Raw genomic sequence first — 18,365 nt, 5'->3', positions numbered from 1 at the left:
CAATTAAAACAGAATCCATGTGCTGGGAGGGGTTTTATTGGGCACAACAAAGTATTGAGAAGCGCCCCTGGTATATAGCATACGGTTGCAATGAAGAAGGGTTTATTGGGACGCTGTCCTGCTTTCTACCTTTATTATTTTCATTCATAAATAAAACAAGGTTGAACGAGGGGCTTGAAATCAAGTCTGCCACCTTCAGCATCTTCCATCCCGCCATCAATGGCAAGGGAGGGGGAAGGGGGTTTTGGGGAGACACCCGAGGGAAAAGCACAAGGGGAAACTTGCCCCAGAGGCCGCCACCTTCCTAGGGCCCGGGGGGCTACCTGCGAGGGCGAGTTTTTCCCGGGGGCTTCCCGGACTCCGGCCGGGTCGGAGAGCCAGCAGAGGGCGCGAGATGCGCGCTGCATTTCCTCCGCTGGGCCGGGCCAAGTTTGAAAAAGTTCCCCGCCGGCGCCGGACGGGCTCCGGTGGCTGCAGCGGCGATGGCGTCCGGGCAGATCCAACAGGTGAGAGCGCAGGAGGCGCCGCGCAGCGCAGGTGCGCCTTTGCAAAGCTGCCTCAAGGCCGGCGCCTCCTTTCCCCAGCCGGGGCTGCTGCGCCTACGCCGCCAGGGAACCGGCTGGAGGGAGGGAGTGGGGGGGTCCTGTCCAACTGGGGTTTTGCAAAACCAGGCGCGAGTTGGGGATTCCGACGGTAGACACGCGTTTTGTGTGGCTCACGGGTGGGAGGAGGGGGGTGGGCGGGAATCCGAGCCCTGTGGATTGGCTTGTTTGGAGGTCGGGGGCCAGGATCTCCGAGGACTGGGACCTCCAGGGGCTGCCCCTGGCCTTTCAGCGGAGGGGTCTTTAAACCTGCCTTCTCTGCCTTCCTTTTCTTTGCAAAGACCCCCCCCCCCAAAAAAAAGGATGGGCTGCCCAAACGTTTGTGCTGCTGGCTTCCCTGCCTGTCCTGGCTCTGTCAGGGTTGGGTCTCTCTCGCCTGGGGAAGAGGGTCTCTTGGATGTGTATGTGTGTGTTGTGTTAGGCTAGGCAGGGAGGTGTGATTCACATGGTTGTTAAGTGAATCCGGCTTCTCCCCCACCCCCAACCATTGACTTTGCTTGTTGGAAAGGCTGCCACCCCCACCCCCACCACCATCGCCATCTCAGCCCCTCTGCCCTGCCTTAACCTTAAGCCGAGCTGCGTTTCCTCCAAAATCCGGTCTGTTTCCTCGCTGGGCGAGACTTTCCTGCCTCTGCCACTGTTTCTCCAATTTCCAGGAGTTGTTTGTTTAGAGACGGGAAACCTTCCCAGGTTTCCGGCGGGGGGGGGGGACGGAGTTGAGCTGTGGAATATCTCACTGCCACACGTGTGTGTGTCCCCCCCCTCGCCCTTTTTTGCCTTGAAATGAGAAAGAGTGAAGCATCACACCACAACTCAACCTTTATGACTCTTCGAGGCCGCCTTCTTCTTCCTTAATTTCCTACAGGATACAGGTAGTCCTTGACTTATGGCCACAATGGAGCCCAACATTTTTGTTACTAAACAAGACAGTCGTTACATGCGTTTTGCCCCTTTTTACAACCGTTTTTGCCACAATCGTGAAGTGTATCACAGCCATGGTTAAGTTAGTCCCACAGTTGTTAAGTAACTTGGATCATCAGAAGGGGAAATCACCCGAATCACACTACGACCGTCATAAGTACATGCCAGTTTGCTAAACATCTGAATTTTGACCAGGTGACAATGGGGATGCAGCAACGGTCATAAGTGTGAAAAATGGTTGCTTTTCTCAGTGTCGTAGCTTTGAACGGTCACTAAAGGAACGGTTGTAAGTCAAGGACTACCTGTAGTCACATTCAGTGACTTTAGCAGATATGTCCTTCAGTTTTTTGAGAAAGATTTCTTCAGACCAAAGTGCTTTGCTGACTTCTTTCATCAATAAAGCCACTAATAAATTAGCATTCTTAGAGCCGAAGATGGAGCGTTTATGTTAAGACTATTTTAATTTCAGTTTGGATGAAATGAAATGTTATTTTACCCCAGCTCTGTCTCTTTTTTCAAAGCGAGGGTTGGGCAGCGGTTTGGAAAACAAATTGCTAAATAATAACCTGATTTTGTACATGTTAAACCCACCATTCAGGCATTGCTATGCGGCCCCTTTATGGCACTCTTGAACCCAATGATCAGAATCCAAGAAAGTTCCGAAAATTGAAAAATTACAATCTTCTTTCTGTCAGAATTAATCTGGACACGTGCTCTAAAGATGGTCAGGTTTCCAGCAATAGCTGAGAAGCCAAAGGATATAATCTTATTATTAATTTTCAGGTTTAATCTGTTTTTCTTAAATTTTGAGTTTGTGTTTCGATTGGTGTTTTTGCACTTTGAGATTTCTGTTTGTGTCTGTCTGTTTACATTTTGTGTTTGTTTTTCGTATTTCTGCCTCTTAAATTTTATATTTGTGTTTCAATTCATGTTTCTGCTTTTTAAGTTTTGGGTTTGTTTTGATTCCTGTTCCTGTCATATTTTAAATCGGGGGTCTCCAGCCTTGGCAACTTTAAGCTTCTAGGTTTAAAGTCGCCAAGGTTGGAGACCCCTGTTTTAAATCATCACCCATCTCGTTAAAAGTGACTCTAGGCAGCGTACAACAATTCAGTAAAGTTTTAAGTTGTTTATTTGTGTTTTGATTTCTTTTTCTGAATTTTGCCTTTTGTTATCTGTCCTTATATTTGTGCAACCGGCTGAAGGTCCCAGATCCAGCAGGGATCCAGCAGAAACTGGAATCCCAAAAGGAATCCATCCGCCGGGCCATCCAGAAAGAGCTGAAAATCAAGGAAGGGGCTGAGAATTTGCGGAGGGCGACCAAAGACAAGAAGAATTTGGTCCACGTGGAGACGGCTCTGAAATCATCCAGCCGGAAGTTGGAGCAGTTGCATTGCCAGCTCCAAGCACTCCAAGCTCGGATTGTCACCGGGGAGCGAGACGGTGGCCAATCAGGTGGGATGTGGAAGTGCACAGGGCTGGGGAATTCTGGGAATCTTGAGCATGCTGGCTGGGGAATGTTGGGCATTGTAGTCCATGCCTTTTAAAGTATCCTTGCTAGGGAATTCTGGGAATTGAAGTCCATGCCTCCTAAATCATGCCAACTGGGGGATTCTGGAAGTTGTAGTTCACCCATCTTAAAGCCTGTCAATTGGGGAATTCTAGGAGTCTTAAAGGATGCTTATTGGGGGGATTCTGGGAGTTGAAGTCCATACCTCTTAAAGCATGCAAGTTCAGAATTTCTGAGTGGTCTCCCATCCGGGTCCTGTCCCTGCTACCCAAGGGGCTGCTGCTTAGTTGCTTCTTGTCAGATTGGCTTTTGTGTCCTCCCCAGATGCAAACGGGCCACCCGATCTCAAGCTTTGGGGAAAAGACCCCAACCACATTTCAAAAAGGCTGGAGGCTTTGAAGAAACAGCTTCACATTGAGCTGAAAGTAAAGCAGGGAGCCGAGAAGATGCTCCAGGTCTATTCCAGCACAGCAAAGGTGAGTGGGGTCCCCTTTGTCCATCAAAGGGCCAACCCACCCCTCTTCCCTTAAGGCTGCCTTACGGCAGTGATTGGGACGGGGCGGCTCAGTGGGTAAGACGCTGTTCCAGTCACAGATTATACAGCACCAATTTGGCGCTGACCATTCGTTGTCTGGATTCTTGTGTTTAGGGTAATGAGTAATACATCAGCTTAAGTGGGGCTTCAAGTATGATCCTGATTTTTCACACCTTAAACACTTGATGTTCCTCACCTCGGATTCTCTCTTCCTCCTCCAGGAGCGGAAACTCCTGGCAGCTGCTCAGCAAACATTTCAGGACAGCAAGACGAAAATTGAGCAGATCCGTATGGAGATGCTGAAGCTGTCTCAGGCGACGGGTGCTCCAGGTAATTACCCTCAACCCGACCGGTGGGCATGCAAACAGCAGGTACCGCTTGGATACCCCAACAACCCTCGCTCCCCACGAACCCACAAATAGACACTGTTTTTCCAAACGGAAATCAGGCAACTGCTGATGGTAAACCCGGCGAGGGAAAAGCCATCCCTGTGGTTATTTTGTAATCTTCCCCCAGTTCTGTCCTCCAGCAAAGAGGGAAGCTGTTCTCTTTATCAGCTCCTGCCCTTGCAGATAAAAAAAATCACATTGCTGGTCCCGAGAACCTGTTTTACCTATTTGTACTCAATATGGACTAGCCACTTGCTTCGTTTTCCTTTCTCTGCTAAAAAAATCAGTAAAAAAAACCCGTGTCCTGTGCATGAAAAGCAGCAGGGAGCCTATATGCAGGCGGTGGGGGGGTTGTGTTCCTGTTTCCAGTGGTAGAAGGTCGCTCAGTCTGTCGGCTGTTGCTGGTTCCTCCTGATTGTGCCCTTCCGTCTCTGCAGAGGTAGCAGGCAGGGGCCCCACCTTGCTTCCGGAGCTGCGTCTGGAAGAACTGAGGCATCGCCTGCGGATTGAAGCGGCGGTGGCTGAGGGAGCCAAAAACGTGGTGAAGATCCTGGGCGGACGGCGGGTGCAGGACAGGAAGATGTTGGCAGAGGTGAGCGGAGCTTTGCGTCTGCAGCAAACGGATTCTGCAACCAGAGTTGGTGACTCTGCATGTTTCTAGTCCCCGTGGAGGGTGAAGCCTGCAGTTCAAGGGGGCTTCCTCCGCCGGATATGTGGGATTACAATTCCCAGGATCCCCCAGCAAAAACAGTCACTAGATTTGCAGCACTGTAGAGAGACTTCTGGAAACTGCTGGCTTAAAGAAAAAAACCTGCTAGATCTCACACTTGAATTATCCACGCTGAATTTTGCATGTTAAAATTCCCTTAACGACCGTGGCAAGAAAGGTCGTAAAACGGGGCAAAGCTCACTTACTAAATGTCTCACTTAGCAACAGAAGTTTTTGAGCTCAATTGTGGTTGTAAGTCCGGGAACACGGTGGCTCAGTGGCTAAGACGCTGAGCTTGTCGATCAAAAGGTCGGCAGTTCAGCGGTTCGAATCCCGAGTGCCGCGTAACGGGGTGAGCTCCCGTGACTTGTCCCAGCTTCTGCCAACCTAGCAGTTCGAAAGCACGTAAAAAATGCAAGTAGAAAAATAGGGACCACCTTTGGTGGGAAGGGAACAGCGTTCTGTGGGTCTTTGGCGTTGAGTCATGCCGGCCACATGACCACGGAGACGTCTTCAGACAGCGCTGGCTCTTCGGCTTTGAAACAGGAGATGAGCACCGCCCCCTAGAGTCAGGAACGACTAGCACAGATGTGCGAGGGGAACCTTTACCTTTTACTTTTAAGTCCAGAACTACCCTTATTTCAAACTTTTAACCCTTTTTTCCCTCTCTCTGTTTTACACTGTGCTCTAGGCTCAGGCTTGTCTGCAGGAATCCTCCCAGAAGATCGATCTCTTTCGACTGGCTCTCGAGCATCTTCTGAGCCAACTTTCTCCAGATGACCCAAAACGGGGGCTGATCAAGCAAGAGATAAGGGACACCTTCTCCCTTGGGGCCCAACAGTCGCCCCCGACTTCGATCAGGCCCACGGCTCTCACAGGTATCTTTTAAGCCAGGGGTCTCCAACCTTGGCAACTTTAAGACTTGTGGACTTCAACTCCCAGAATTCCCCATTGTCGGCAGTGTTAAATAGTTTTACGTCATCAGTGAAGGCTTTGAAGAAGAGATTGGGCAACCCTTTCTCCAGGATAGGATAAGGATTTCTGCCTGAGCAGGGGGTTGGACTAGAAGACCTCCAAGGTCCCTTCCAACTCTGTCATTCTGTTAATTTCATTTCAACATTTGTGTGTGTCTTTCAATTCGGCGAATTCAAACCTTGATATACCCATATGGTAGGATGCAATTAGCAGGCTGGGAGGGAGGAAATCACTTTGAATGAGAGGAAGTGCCAATCCGGAGTTTTGTGTATGGAAAAAAAAAAAACCCAGCCACAATGAAGTCTTAACAATCCTTTGACTTACAAAACCCTGGATATTTTAAAAAGGAATAAAGACGTTCCCTTTCTAACCACATCCCGACTTTCCAGCAGCTATAAAGATTCAAATGTAATTTTTTTTTAATTTGCCTGCACTAATTAAAGTCCCCGGCATCAAACCCGTTAAATATGATTTTCTTTTCGAGCTTGTCTGCATGCAAATGAAAAGACAATAAAAATTGTGCATTCATAGATTACTGGAAACAAAGAATACTATACAGATTTTGTTATTTAATTTCCTTTCCTTTCCTTTTCATCCATTTACCTCCTTTTCTTTCCTTTTCATCCATTTACTGATCCTTTCCTTTCCTTCCCTCTTTCTCCTTCTCTTTCTCTCTCTCTCCTTCCTTTCCCCTTCCTTTTTTTCCCTCCCCTTCCAATCCCCTTCCCCCTTTTTCCCTTTTCTTTTATCACATTTCTACACCACTCCTCCCCTCCCTTTCCTTTCCCTCTCCTTCCTCTCTCCCCTTCCCCCTTTCTCTTTCTCTTTTCTTCCCTTTCCTTTTTTTTCCCCTCCTCTTCCAATACCCCTTCCCCCTTTTCTCTTTTTTTTTCCTTTTTCCCGTTTTTCCCCTTTTCTTTTATCAAATTTCTACACCGCCCCTCCCCTACAGTGACTCTGGCCAGCGTTATTACATGAAAGTTTCTCCATTTTAGACTTAACAGCAATTTTTTTTTTTTACAAAATCAAGGAATGTTCTTATGTGATAAGGAAAATGTTGTGGCATTTTTAAACAGATTGACTGTGTTTAGTTTAACAACAAAGTAATCTCACTCATCCTTAGAGGTTGTGTATGTGTGTGTTTATGTATAAACACTAAGTCAAACGGCAACAAAGCTGCAGACAAGTTTGCCAATTTCCACAAAAACTTCCCAGTACACCAAATAAACAGAAGTATTGTTTTCGGAGTATTGTAACTGGATCAGATTAGTCAAAGAACCAACATCTTTGTCCAATCCCAGAGAGATAAAATCCGATTTCTTTTAGATCTACTGGCTAATTCATCTGGATTTTCCATTCTGAATTATTCTGGCAATTTTCTCATTCAAACTACCATATATATTTTGAACCTTTTTTTTCCCTTACAACCTGCGGCATATCTGCAGCGGCGTCATGGAAAGTTAAGTCTGAGACCTCAAACTGTCACTGGAGGTTTTCAAAAATAGAGTCCTTTGACCGGGATGGTATAAGATCTCCTGCCTTATTTATTTATTTACCAAATTTCTATACCGCCCTACTCCCGGAGGACTCAGGGCGGTGAACAGCCAAGCTAAAATACAGATAATACAAACATTAAAAGTCCATTAAAATTATTAAATATTTTGGCCGAAAACAAATTTAAAACACCCAATTTATAAAACACCTTGAGCAGGTGGTTAGACTAGAAGACCTCCGAGGTCCCTTCCAGCCCTAAGCTTCTATGTTCTATGAACTTGAATTGTATCCCTTTGGCTACAGTTGTCCCACCCTTTGCGGTTCTTCTCTTTGGCTTGCAGGTAGACTTCAGGTCCGTTTGGTCGGCTGTGAAGACCTCCTGGAGAAGATCTCGGGCCGTTCCCGTGTGGCCACTTCCTTGCCGGTTTCCACGAGCCCCGGGGACTTCAAGCTCTTGAGTCGGACGTGGGTTGGGGTCAACATCCCTGGCCGGGGGTCTGCAGGAAAGCTCCTTCGCCAGGAGGAACTCAGCAGTGAGTGTTGAAGACCCTCACAGCCGATAGAGCCAAATCAGATTTATTATCCAAATAAAAGTGATAGGGAACCACTCTTACGACAGGGACGTGGGTAATAAAGAGATACCCTATAATCTGTTGTTCTAATTTTATTTTAAAACAGCTTTCTAGTCCCTGAATGAACTCAACGTACAGGTAGTCCTCGACTTACGACCACCATTGAGCCCAAAACTTCTGTGGCTAAGCAAAGATTCGACCTTTCCTGCCACAGTCGTTATGTGAATCACTGCAGTTGCGAACTTAGCAACCCGTCGTGTTAAGCGACTCTGGCTTTTCATTGACTTTGCTTGTTAGGAGGTCGCAAACGGGGATGACGTGAGCCCGGGAGGGCCGCAACCGTCATAAGTACATGCCAGTTGCCAAGCCTCTGAATTTTGATCGCGGGAGAGCTGCAGCAGCTGTGTGAAAACTGGGTCCTAAGTCACTTTTTTCCACTGCCATTGAAACTTCAAAGCTGTCATTAAATAAATGCCAATGGTCTCTAAGTGAGGACTGCCTGCCACCGCTAGGGGGCCTTGGCACAGGCTCTTCCCGAGAAGACACGGCACCCCAAAGATCTGATGTCACCCCTGGTTCTTCTTTCTTCCTTCGGCAGGAGAAGTCCTTGCAGTTCTCAAAGTCGACAACAAGGTTGCGGGTCAGACCAACTGGGGCCCGGTTAGCAGGCAATCTTGGAACCAGAGTTTCACGGTCGAGTTGGAGAGGGTAAGTCTGCATTTCCTCCTCCTCAGAATGCCTTACTTGCCAGAGGAGGAAACGAACTACAAATCGGCTTTAGAACAAAGACACAGCATATATACAAGCAGTCCAATTTTAGAAAAAATAATAATAATAATAGAATTCTTTATTGGCCAAGTGTGATTAGACACACAAGTCAGGTGCCATAAGGGATTCTGTTGCGAGCAGAGGAGTGGAGGAGTCTTCTCGTGAAATACCTCTGGACCCGCTCAATTGTATTAATGTCCATTATACAGTGTGGATTCCAGACTGATGAGCTGTATTCGAGAATTGGTCTGGCAAAGGTTTTGTATGCCCTGGTTTGCAGTACAATGTTACCGGAGAAGAAGCTACGCAAGATTAGGTTAACAACTTTTAATGCCTTTTTGGCAATGCTGTTACAATGAGCTCCGGCGCTTAGATCGTTTGAAATGAGTACTCCTGGGTCCTTGACAGAGTGAGGGTCGTCTACGAGGTCTTATCCTCCCAGATTGTATTTTGTGTTCTGGTTTTTGTTGCCGATGTGTAAGACAGAGCATTTCCGTTGATAAGCAAGAGAGTTGTTAAGTCACACGTTGTTAAGGTATGGAGGGATTTGCCCCTAAAGGGGAAGGGGCTGGCTCAACGTCACCTTGCGGTCCTGAAGGTTAAGGCTGGACTAGAAACCAACATCCCCAGCCAACCCCCAAACTGCTAATCCCCTGCCACCATTACCGCAACGAGCAGATCAGACGCCATGTTGACACTTGGAAAATCAGAGAAAGGGATCCCTTTTTTTGAGCTTTTCCTGATCTCTCTTCCCTTCACCCTGCAGTCTCGGGAGCTGGAGATCTCCGTCTATTGGCACGACTGGCGCCAACTCTGCGGGGTGGCATTTCTGCGCCTGGATGGCTTCCTGGACAACGCCAGGCACCCCATGGCGGTTTCCCTCGAACCCCGAGGGACGCTCTTCCTAGAGGTGAGGGGTGCTTTCCTCTTTTACAGGTAGTCCCTGACTTAACCACCATTCAGTCAGAGTTACAACTGACTTAGAACCAGTCCTCATACTTGCGCCCAGCGCAGCATTTCCAAGATCATGTTACAAAAATTCGAGCGATTGGCAACTGGCATAAATTTATGGTGGTTTTAGCATCCTGAGGTCATGTGATTCCCCTTTGTGACCTTCCCAGCTGGCTTCCAGCAAAATCGGGAAGGGAAACTCGATGTGATTCACGTAACAACTGCACTGATTTGTTCAATCCTTGTGGCAAAATGATTGTAAAATCAAGCCTGATTCGTTTAACAACCACCTTGCTTAGCAACGTTGAAGTCCACAAGTCTTGAAGTTGCTTAATTCACAGCCATTGTTCTTCCTTCCTCCATAGGTGACATTCAGCCAGCCGGTCGTTGAGACCCATGCCAAGCTGCAACGCCAAAAGCGCATTTTCCCCAAACAGAAAGGTAAAGAGAGGCTCCTGACGGAATTACGGATGAAGATAATTGATGCCAATATTTTCCCCCGCATTCAGAACTTCCATTGCATCATCCGATGACCATCATGGACAGCTGAACAGCTCTTAGAAGCTAGAACAGTGTTGCCAAACCTTTTCAGTACCGAGTGCCGAAAAGGAAGTTTGCACACACACGCACCGTAAACGGGAAGAGCAGCTCCCCAGCGCGCACGCGCGGGAGCAGCAGAAACCGGAAGCTCAGCTTCCCAGCACCCACATGGGAGTTGCTCTCCCAGTTTCTGATGCTCCTGCGCGCGAGAAGACCACCTGGCTGGAACCTGGAAGAGCAACGGGCGACGGCTGGCATGCCCGGAGAGATGGCTCTGTGTGCCACTTCCGGCACGCGTGTCATAGGTTCATCATCACAGAGCTAGAACATAAACTCTTAGGTCTGGAAGAGACCTCAGAGGTCAAGGCAGGAGACCTTCTACTTCTTTGTTGTCCATCAGAACTCAGATTGAGTTTTGAGGAGGAATGCTGGACATCCAGAATCAAGGATGGTCAGGAGGGTGGCCGGCCGCCAGGAAGGCCCACCCAGACCACCGGTTGAGCATCACTGGCTTTGGTGTCCTTCCCTGCAGGGAAAGAGTTTCTCCGAGCTTCTCAGATGAACGTCAACATTGCCACCTGGGGACGTTTGATGATGAGCCTTCTGCCCCCTTGCAGTTCCTTGAATGCTTCGAGCCCCCCTTTCCAAGGGTCTCTGCGACCAGATGTTGCTTCTGCAGCTGCTGCTGAGGACAGCCCGGGGCCTTTGGGGTCCAGGTGAGCCCAATTTGGAATCCAGTTTGTTCGATCCATTGGTGGGTGATCAAGGAATGGAAGGCAGGTATTCCTCGACTTACGACCAGAACTTCCATTGCTAAGCAAGGCGGCTGTTAAGTGAGTCTCACCCAACGTTAGGACCATTTTTGCCAGACAAATCACACGGCAGCTATTAAGCGAATCGTAAAGTCGCTAAGCAAATCCCCCCTCCCTCGTTGAATTCGCAACCCCAAGATCACGATGCAACTGTCATAAGTACATGCCAGTTGCCAAGAGCCCAAATTTTGATCATGTGATCGTGGAGGGTTGTACGTGCGAGGACCGGTTGTAAAACACTTTTTTCAGGGCCGTTGTAACTCTGAACGGTCGCTGAACCAATGTAAGTTGAGGACTGCCTGTGTTAGGCGGACAAGGCTGATTTAGGCATTTGGAGAGAAAAGGAGAGTTTAAAAATGTAAAAAGAAACAATCTCTCTTCCACATTCAGCACTTCCCCTCCGGTGAAGCTGATCCGGGGAAATCAGCCGCCCCCTAAGCCCCCCCGCCTCTTTCTGCCTCTTTCACGCAAGGAAACCGTCGCGTCTCCAACAGATCCGGCGGTAAGTCCCGCTTAGTTCAGTTTGTTCTTTGGTCCAGGTGACTTTTGGGTTCTGTTGGGGAAGTTGTAGATTCTGAGTACCTAAAGGTATAAATTTGTTTGTTTGTTTTTATTATTTTATTATTTTTATAAATAACTCAAGGGGGTGAACATATCTAATAAACCTTCCTCCTCCTATTTTCCCCACAACAATAGCCCTGTGGGTGTGGGTTGGGCTGGAAGAGAGGGACTGGCCCCAAGTCACCCAGCTGGCTTTCACGCCTAAGGCTGGAGTAGAACTTCCCATCTTTTGCTGACTGGCCCAAAGTTGGTTGATCACCCAGTGGTCTCCTCTCCTTCCCTGTGTTCTGTTTATAGGACCAGAAGGCTCGCCTCCTCCATGGAAAAACAGGCAACTTGCAACAAACCAGCATCAGGTACGAACCAAAACGTGATTAACCAGGTTTCTGGCAGGTGCTTTAAACCTCCTTTGCTGCAGTCGGTGCCTCCCTGCTGGTGGGTGGGAGCATCCGTCTGCTGCCTGGGTAGGGATGATGGGTCCAGGTACTCCTCAGCTACAAATGAGCCCAACGTTTCTGTTGCTAAGTGAGACCGTTGTTAAGGGAGGTTTGCCCCATTCAACAACCTTTCTTGCCCCAGTTGTTAACTGAATCACTGCAGTTTTTAAATTACTAACAGGATTGCAGGGTTAATCTACCTTCCCTGCTGACTTTGCGTGTCTTTCCTTCTTTTTTTCTTTCTTTTTCTTTCTCTTTCTTTCCTTCCTTCCTTCCCTCCATCCTTTCTTTTTTCTTTCTTTCTTTCGTTCTTTCTTTCTTTCTTTCATTCATTAATTTATATTGCTGCCTATTCGCACATGGCAATTTAAGGCGGCTTACAGAATGTAAAACCTCATTTAAAACAATAAAACTAATAAAAAAGAATCAAATAATATAATATAACATTCCTTCCCAGGAGGACCACTCTGCGGCTTGAAGACTTCTGTTGTATGGCGGTGCTTGGGAGGGGCCATTTTGGAAAGGTAGAGTAAACCTGAAGTAGGGCCATAAAAAGAGAGATCACGTGACCCTGGGATGCTGCAACCATCGTAAACACCCACCCCAATTTTGATCACGGGGCGGGCTGAAACGGTCATAAGTGCGAGGACCGATTGATGAGTCCCTTGCCAGGTGTCTGAAGTTTGATCACGTGGGAATGTTGTGATAGATAGTCGTATAAATGCAAGAACTGGTTGCAAGCTGCCTTTTTCTTTGGGGGGGGGGGTGTGCTGTTTTAACTTCGAACTGTCGCTAAATGAAGGGTTGTAAGTCAAGGACTACCCGTACAGTGAGCAGACAAGAGTTGATGTGAAGTATTTTTTCATTAAAAAAACGATTCGGTCCTTTCAGTGTTCGTGGGGCAGGTGCAAAGCTGCTGGGAGGGGGTGGGGGGTGGGGGGGGAAACTGGGTTTGATTCTGGCCTGTTCCCAAGAGGATTGGATGCTTATTTCTAGGTCTTGCTCGCCCGTCACAAGGCCACCCAGAAGCTCTTCGCCATCAAAGCCCTGAAGAAGCAGGAGATAATCAGCCGGGATGACCTCGAAAGGTGAACGGTTGCTTGGCTTGTAGGGTTTGCATTTGGTTTCTCCTCCCGGAAGGAGCCCTGAGGGCTTCTTGTCAGCTGGGCCAGATGGGAAAAACAGACGACAAAGTCTGTCGGGTTGGTGGTAGACTCGAATCCGGGTCTCCCCATAGTTAGCTCGAATAAGGACATGGTGGCTCAGTGGCTAAGACGCTGAGCTTGTTGATCAGAAGGTCGGCAGTTCAGTGGTTCGAATCCCTAGTCATGGGACTCTGGGCTGTGTGCAAAGTCAAAAACACAACACAACCAAAACAAATAACAAATCATTTAAAAAATAAATTAAAAGCCCTTTTAGGAAAGGTGCTAGTCCTTGTGAAAGTGAAAGAAAGGGGAAAGTGAAGGGGAAAATATACTTACAGGAACAAAGGATATCTTTATTGTCTTTTGATGTTTCCTCAACATTTTTTTATCTCTGGCAGCTTGTATTGTGAGAAACGTATTTTTGAAGTCATCAATTCTTCCGGTCATCCCTTCCTGGTCAACATGTTTGCCTGTTTCCAGACTTCGAGTCACGTATGTTTTCTGATGGATTACGCTCCTGGCGGGGACCTCATGATGCACATCAGCTTCAACAATTTCTCTGAAGATACAGCTCGGTGAGCAGATGAAAATTACAGAACATAGAATAAAAGAGTTGGAAAGGAAATTGTAGGTCATCTTGTCCAGCCCCCTGTTCAAGCGGGAGAGCCTATACCAGCACTGTTGTTAACTTCAAATATTCGTTAGGTGCCTCCGTCCTAAGCAGAGGACTAATTTTGTACCCTTAACTATGCTGTGTGTTTGATCCCCTTCCCTTCCCTGTTCAATCATTTTAAAGGTTCTGCTCTGCCTGTGTTGTCTTAGGACTTCAGTTCTTACATGAAAAGACCATCATTTACAGGTAAAACATCTGAAACGCAAGAATAGAATTGCTGGCTTTCGTGCCTTAGGCGGGACTAGAACTCACCATCTCCTGGGGATTGGCCCAAAGTCACCTAGTGTCAGCTGCCACCTTACTCTTGCTTGTACTTCGCTACCATGCAGTGAGAGGCTGCCATGATCTCAGGGGAGAGTGAATGGGAGGGGAAATGCTTGGGGGAAAGCGAAAGTAACGGCGCTGTTCCTCCCTGAGATGCTGCTTCAAAGTCACCCGGCTGGGAGAACAGAGCAGCTGCACACCAACCTGCAATTGAAGTGACCGTTCTGAAAACATCTTGCTTGAACCTGATTGGTCATCCGGGGGTCCGCGATGGGAGGCAGTTAAAGCAGGGAAAAGTGGGACTTAGGATTTTTGGCGCACGATTCTCAGTTCTGGCTTTGCATTACTGCAGTACACTTGGCTTCTAATAAAACTATGCCTTTCTCAACAAATGGAGCCAAGGATAGCTTCTGTGCAGAAGTTTAACTGGTGGCAGGTCTGACACGTAACCAGCTTTCATACCTAGTGCGGGACTAGAACTCACTGTCGCCTGGTTTCTAGACCAGCACCTCAATCATTACACCAAGTTGGCTCTCTGTCTCCTTAATACGGCGAGTCTTCCCTTTCTCCCTTTCACCTCCATTTTCCCTGCTGCTCCTTCTGCAGAGATTTGAAAATGGATAACTTGCTCCTAGACGCTGAAGGATTTGTGAAGATTGGGGACTTTGGGCTTTGCAAAGAAGGTGAGAGCAAAGAAAGAGCTTTGCTTGGCAGGGCAGAGGGTGGGATAGCTGGGAGTATTTGCAATCCAGTGACAGGTTTTTCAACTCTCGTTTATCCCGCTTCAAAGGTGTAGGTTTTGGAGACCGGACAAGCACCTTCTGTGGCACCCCAGAATTCCTGGCTCCGGAAATTTTGACGGATCCATCCTACACCCGGGCAGTGGACTGGTGGGGTCTCGGTGTGCTTATTTTTGAGATGCTCGTGGGAGAGGTGAGCTGGTAACCTCATCAAGTCTTCTCAAGCATCAAGAGGGACGGCGCTAACTTAATTACTTATTAAAATTAATTATTTCAAACTAACCAAGCAGGGCTTCTTGGTTGAATTCCTCTTCGGCAAGAGTTGGTGACTTTGGGCCAGCCTACCTCATAGGGTTGTTGTGTGGAGAGGAGGCTGTTTTGAAATCCTCCCTCCCCCCTTGGAAAAAAAGGGTACCCAAGGATTAAAACGGTTCCAAATTCTTTCCTTCCAAGTCTCCGTTCCCCGGTGACAACGAAGAAGAGATGTTCGATAGCATCATCAGTGAAGAAGCCCATTTCCCGCGATTCCTCTCCGAGCTCAGCACTTCGCTTATGCACAAGGTAGCGTTGTGGATTCGTGGTGGGGTCCCACAGTAAAGTTTTGGGCTGGATTGGAACCCAGTCCCATTTTTCTGTTTTTCTTCATTTTTCTCATCAGCTTCTCCAAAAGTGTCCCGAGCGACGTCTCGGAGCAGGAGCAAAAGACGCCGAGGAGATCAAAATTCATCCTTTTTTCAAGGTACGATGGTCCACCCAACTCCCTCTTCTTTGCGTTTCCGATCTCTTGAATCAAGACTTAAACTGAGCCCCAAAAGGAGCCAGAAGTGGTGAGCTGAAGAAATGCAGTACAAGAGATTAAAAAAGAAAGGAAAAGACCTCAATTTAGTCTGCATAGCAATGTTTGCTCTCTTGTTCTTCAAAAGGCCTTTGCAAGCCCTCTTTCTATCTTCCTGCATGCCATAATTTCATCGTTTTGCCTTTGTTTTTAAATTGCCTCTTCTTTTGATGGACTGGAGGATTGGAGATGATTGGCCCCTCCCAGAGGACATAAAAGAGGAGCGAACAGGATGTGGGTTTTTGCAGGAAGCAATTAGCTCATCTCGTTTCAAGATTGGAAAGTTCTGTTCATGACTCTTAATAGACTCTGTGCCAAGTTTGGCCTTGCCCTGCCTTTGGAAATTGGTTCTCTGGCAGCATTCCAAGGGAGATATGGTGGGGGTTGATAAACTCTCCTCTGAAAGACTGTTTGCCAAAGCCTCGTTGACTGTGAATGAACGGAATTCACAGTCGTGTTAATAAAAGAGGTTTTACCGGGATTAAGACTTTTGCTTCATGCTTTCTAAGGAAGCCTAGCTCAGAATACCTTTGATATATTTTTATATTAAATGTATATGGATGTATGGAAGCTTTAAGAATCTTGGTGGCGCAGTGGTTAGAATGTAGTATTGCAGTTTAACTCTCCCCACTGCCAGCAGTTCGATCCTGACCAGCTCAAGGTTGACTCAGCCTTCCATCCTTAGGTGGTCAATAAAATGAGGACCCAGGTTGTTGGGGGTAACAGGCTAACTCTAAAGCACTGTTTAGGGGTATATAAGTCCTAAGTGCTATTGTAATTGTCAACCACCCAAATTCTGATGACATGATTGCGGGAATGCTGCATTCTTCACTCTTGTAAGGAGTGGTCATAAGTCACTTTTTTACAGTGCCATTGTAACTTGGAATGGTCACCAATGGATGTAAGTCAAGGACTACCTGTACTGTAATTTTGTGCTGCCAGATCCTATGGTGATTATGACTCCCGAAGTTAAGCAATTTGAATGTTTGGGCCATTTTTTGACTTCTGTTTTTTCTCTCTCTCTCTTTTTCCCCCCCCAGGAGATAAATTGGGCTGCTCTGTTTTCACGGAAGCTCAAACCACCTTTGGTGCCCATCCTCAAAAGTGCCACTGACGTCAGCAACTTTGACAAGGAGTTCACGTCTCAAAAGCCAGTCCTCACACCTCCGGATGACGCCCCCCCTCTCTCCGTCAAGGAACAAGCCAGGTTCAAGGATTTCGACTTCCTTTCCAAACACCTCCTGGATGTCTGAGTTTGGACCTGATCCCTGCACTGCTGCTAAAGATCCCACCCACCCCCTCTCAGCTGCTGCTCAAGACAAGCTTTAACAGATCACAGTTTGTGGAAACCGACATTTCCAAGCATTATTTCTTTTACATTTGTCCAGGCACAATTTTTTAATCCTCTGACTCTGGCCGCAAGAACCATCTAAGAACTGGTCAACTTCCATCGGTTCCCCACTAATTCTGAATTGTTGGGGACGGGGCCAACAATTTATAGAGATTTTATGCCGGATAGGTTGTGAGTCTTGAGAAGGAATTGTGACTTTATTTACAGCCTTCTGGAAGGCTGATAAAAGCTGTGCATGCAAACGTCAGTCCTGCCATTTGGGGTTTGCTCTGAAAATCCATCAAGTCCCCCTCCAAACGTTTTGCTGTAGGATCCAGTAGACTTAAGAAACCAACGGTCCATTCCAGGACTGTTTCGCTTGGCCTCCTCCATCAAGACAAGATGGAGCATCCAAAAAGCAGGACGAGGACGATAGCTGTGTGTTTGGGAACCTCGTCTCTTCTCCAGCCCTTCAAAGATGCTTTCTAGCGGGCCCAGAACCCTCCAAGGAAAACCTAATACCATTTTTAGACGTGTATGAATGAAACTATGATTGTTTCTTGTCTGCATTTTGCGATGAGTCGACTCCGACCGGACGAAGGAAGGAACCTGGCTCTCAAAAAAGGTAGGGGATATAGTAAGGTGTAGTTTGCACTAAGTAGATCTTTCTCAAGCTTGACAACTTTAAGATGGGTGGGCCTCAACTCCCAGAATTCCCCCCAGACTGCTTTGGGAATTCTGGGAGTTGAAATCCACCCATTTTAAAGTTGTCCAGGTTGAGAAATACTGACCTAAAGCAGAGGTCTCCCATCTTGGCCACTTTTAAGACTCCCAGAATTCCCCGTCCACAAGTCTTAAAAATGGTCAAGTTTGGAGACTTTACGATTTAAAAGATGAAGTATTTGACCCACTCGGATCTCTTGGCCTCGCCTGCAACCCCCAGCCCTGGAGGGGGGAAATCTGCTCCCCCATCCCGTTGGGTCCCACAGCTGGAAACTCTGCACATCTGGCCAAGCTGTTTCTATCCATATGGGACCTCCGGTTAGGCAGGAGGCGGAATGATCGGCAGGCAGAACGCACGCTCCGATTGGCGTGGAATTCGAACTCTATCCTCCCGCAGACGACTGCAAGAGATGTCCAGTGTTGGTTGTGAACAAAGTGAGTTTCTGTTCTTCCTATGGCTTTGGAAACAAAGACAGCCCTTTTCCTTGTTCCCGGACTCAGCCCAGGGCGCACAATGCCTCTCTTTCAAGACGGTCCCTCCGTCAGGCCTCAGCTGCCTCAGTTTCCCTGTCTGCTTCGCCTCCGGAGATGTCACTTTTGGGGGTGATAGAGTGAATTTATGAGAATTGTATTTTTTCTTTCCTCTCCACATCAGGAATGGGATGCAAGTGCCCTCCTGTTCAGAGGGAGGGACGGGAGAGAGAAGAGAGGAAACTCGATGCAAAATGCGTCTCGCCTTTCGGTCATTCACTGTGATTGAATTAATTTAAAATTAAACTCATTTCAATAAGAAAGAAGGGCATGTTTTCTAAAATGGGGAAATCCTGCTAGCGTGATTGAGCGTCTGCAAGAGGCAGGAAAGTTTTTTTCCCCCCCAGTTGC

The 18,365-nt window shown here is 47.5% G+C and overlaps 1 protein-coding gene across 3 annotated transcripts in view; it reads left to right on the top strand.

The window, feature by feature from the left end:
- Positions 1-87: 87 nt before the first annotated feature.
- PKN3 (protein kinase N3) overlaps positions 88-18,365 on the top strand; it is a 31,159-nt gene continuing 12,881 nt past the window's right edge. For 2 of the 3 annotated variants that reach the window (XR_004594440.3, XR_004594439.3), the window contains exons 1-22: positions 88-506; positions 2,726-2,975; positions 3,355-3,506; positions 3,787-3,895; positions 4,392-4,546; positions 5,355-5,541; positions 7,474-7,665; positions 8,303-8,412; positions 9,239-9,382; positions 9,789-9,864; positions 10,496-10,679; positions 11,166-11,277; positions 11,634-11,692; positions 12,231-12,297; positions 12,770-12,861; positions 13,317-13,493; positions 13,715-13,777; positions 14,462-14,538; positions 14,646-14,788; positions 15,049-15,156; positions 15,254-15,334; positions 16,471-17,385. Coding sequence is in view for 1 of the 3 variants with exons in the window: in XM_034436154.3 (XP_034292045.1) it covers positions 483-506; positions 2,726-2,975; positions 3,355-3,506; positions 3,787-3,895; positions 4,392-4,546; positions 5,355-5,541; positions 7,474-7,665; positions 8,303-8,412; positions 9,239-9,382; positions 9,789-9,864; positions 10,496-10,679; positions 11,166-11,277; positions 11,634-11,692; positions 12,231-12,297; positions 12,770-12,861; positions 13,317-13,493; positions 13,715-13,777; positions 14,462-14,538; positions 14,646-14,788; positions 15,049-15,156; positions 15,254-15,334; positions 16,471-16,683 (2,775 nt within the window). In the remaining 2 variants the exon portion in view is untranslated. Of the gene's footprint in view, positions 507-2,725; positions 2,976-3,354; positions 3,507-3,786; positions 3,896-4,391; positions 4,547-5,354; positions 5,542-7,473; positions 7,666-8,302; positions 8,413-9,238; positions 9,383-9,788; positions 9,865-10,495; positions 10,680-11,165; positions 11,278-11,633; positions 11,693-12,230; positions 12,298-12,769; positions 12,862-13,316; positions 13,494-13,714; positions 13,778-14,461; positions 14,539-14,645; positions 14,789-15,048; positions 15,157-15,253; positions 15,335-16,470; positions 18,278-18,365 lie in introns of those variants that run through there. The other variant, XM_034436154.3, reaches the window with a different exon arrangement.

The sequence above is a fragment of the Pantherophis guttatus genome, chromosome 16, assembly GCF_059756535.1.
Source record: "Pantherophis guttatus breed Tessera chromosome 16, ASM5975653v1, whole genome shotgun sequence".
In the NCBI taxonomy this organism is placed as follows: domain Eukaryota; kingdom Metazoa; phylum Chordata; class Lepidosauria; order Squamata; family Colubridae; genus Pantherophis; species Pantherophis guttatus.
Note: the sequence above shows the minus strand (reverse complement) of the source record. Positions and strands in the feature narration are given on the sequence as shown.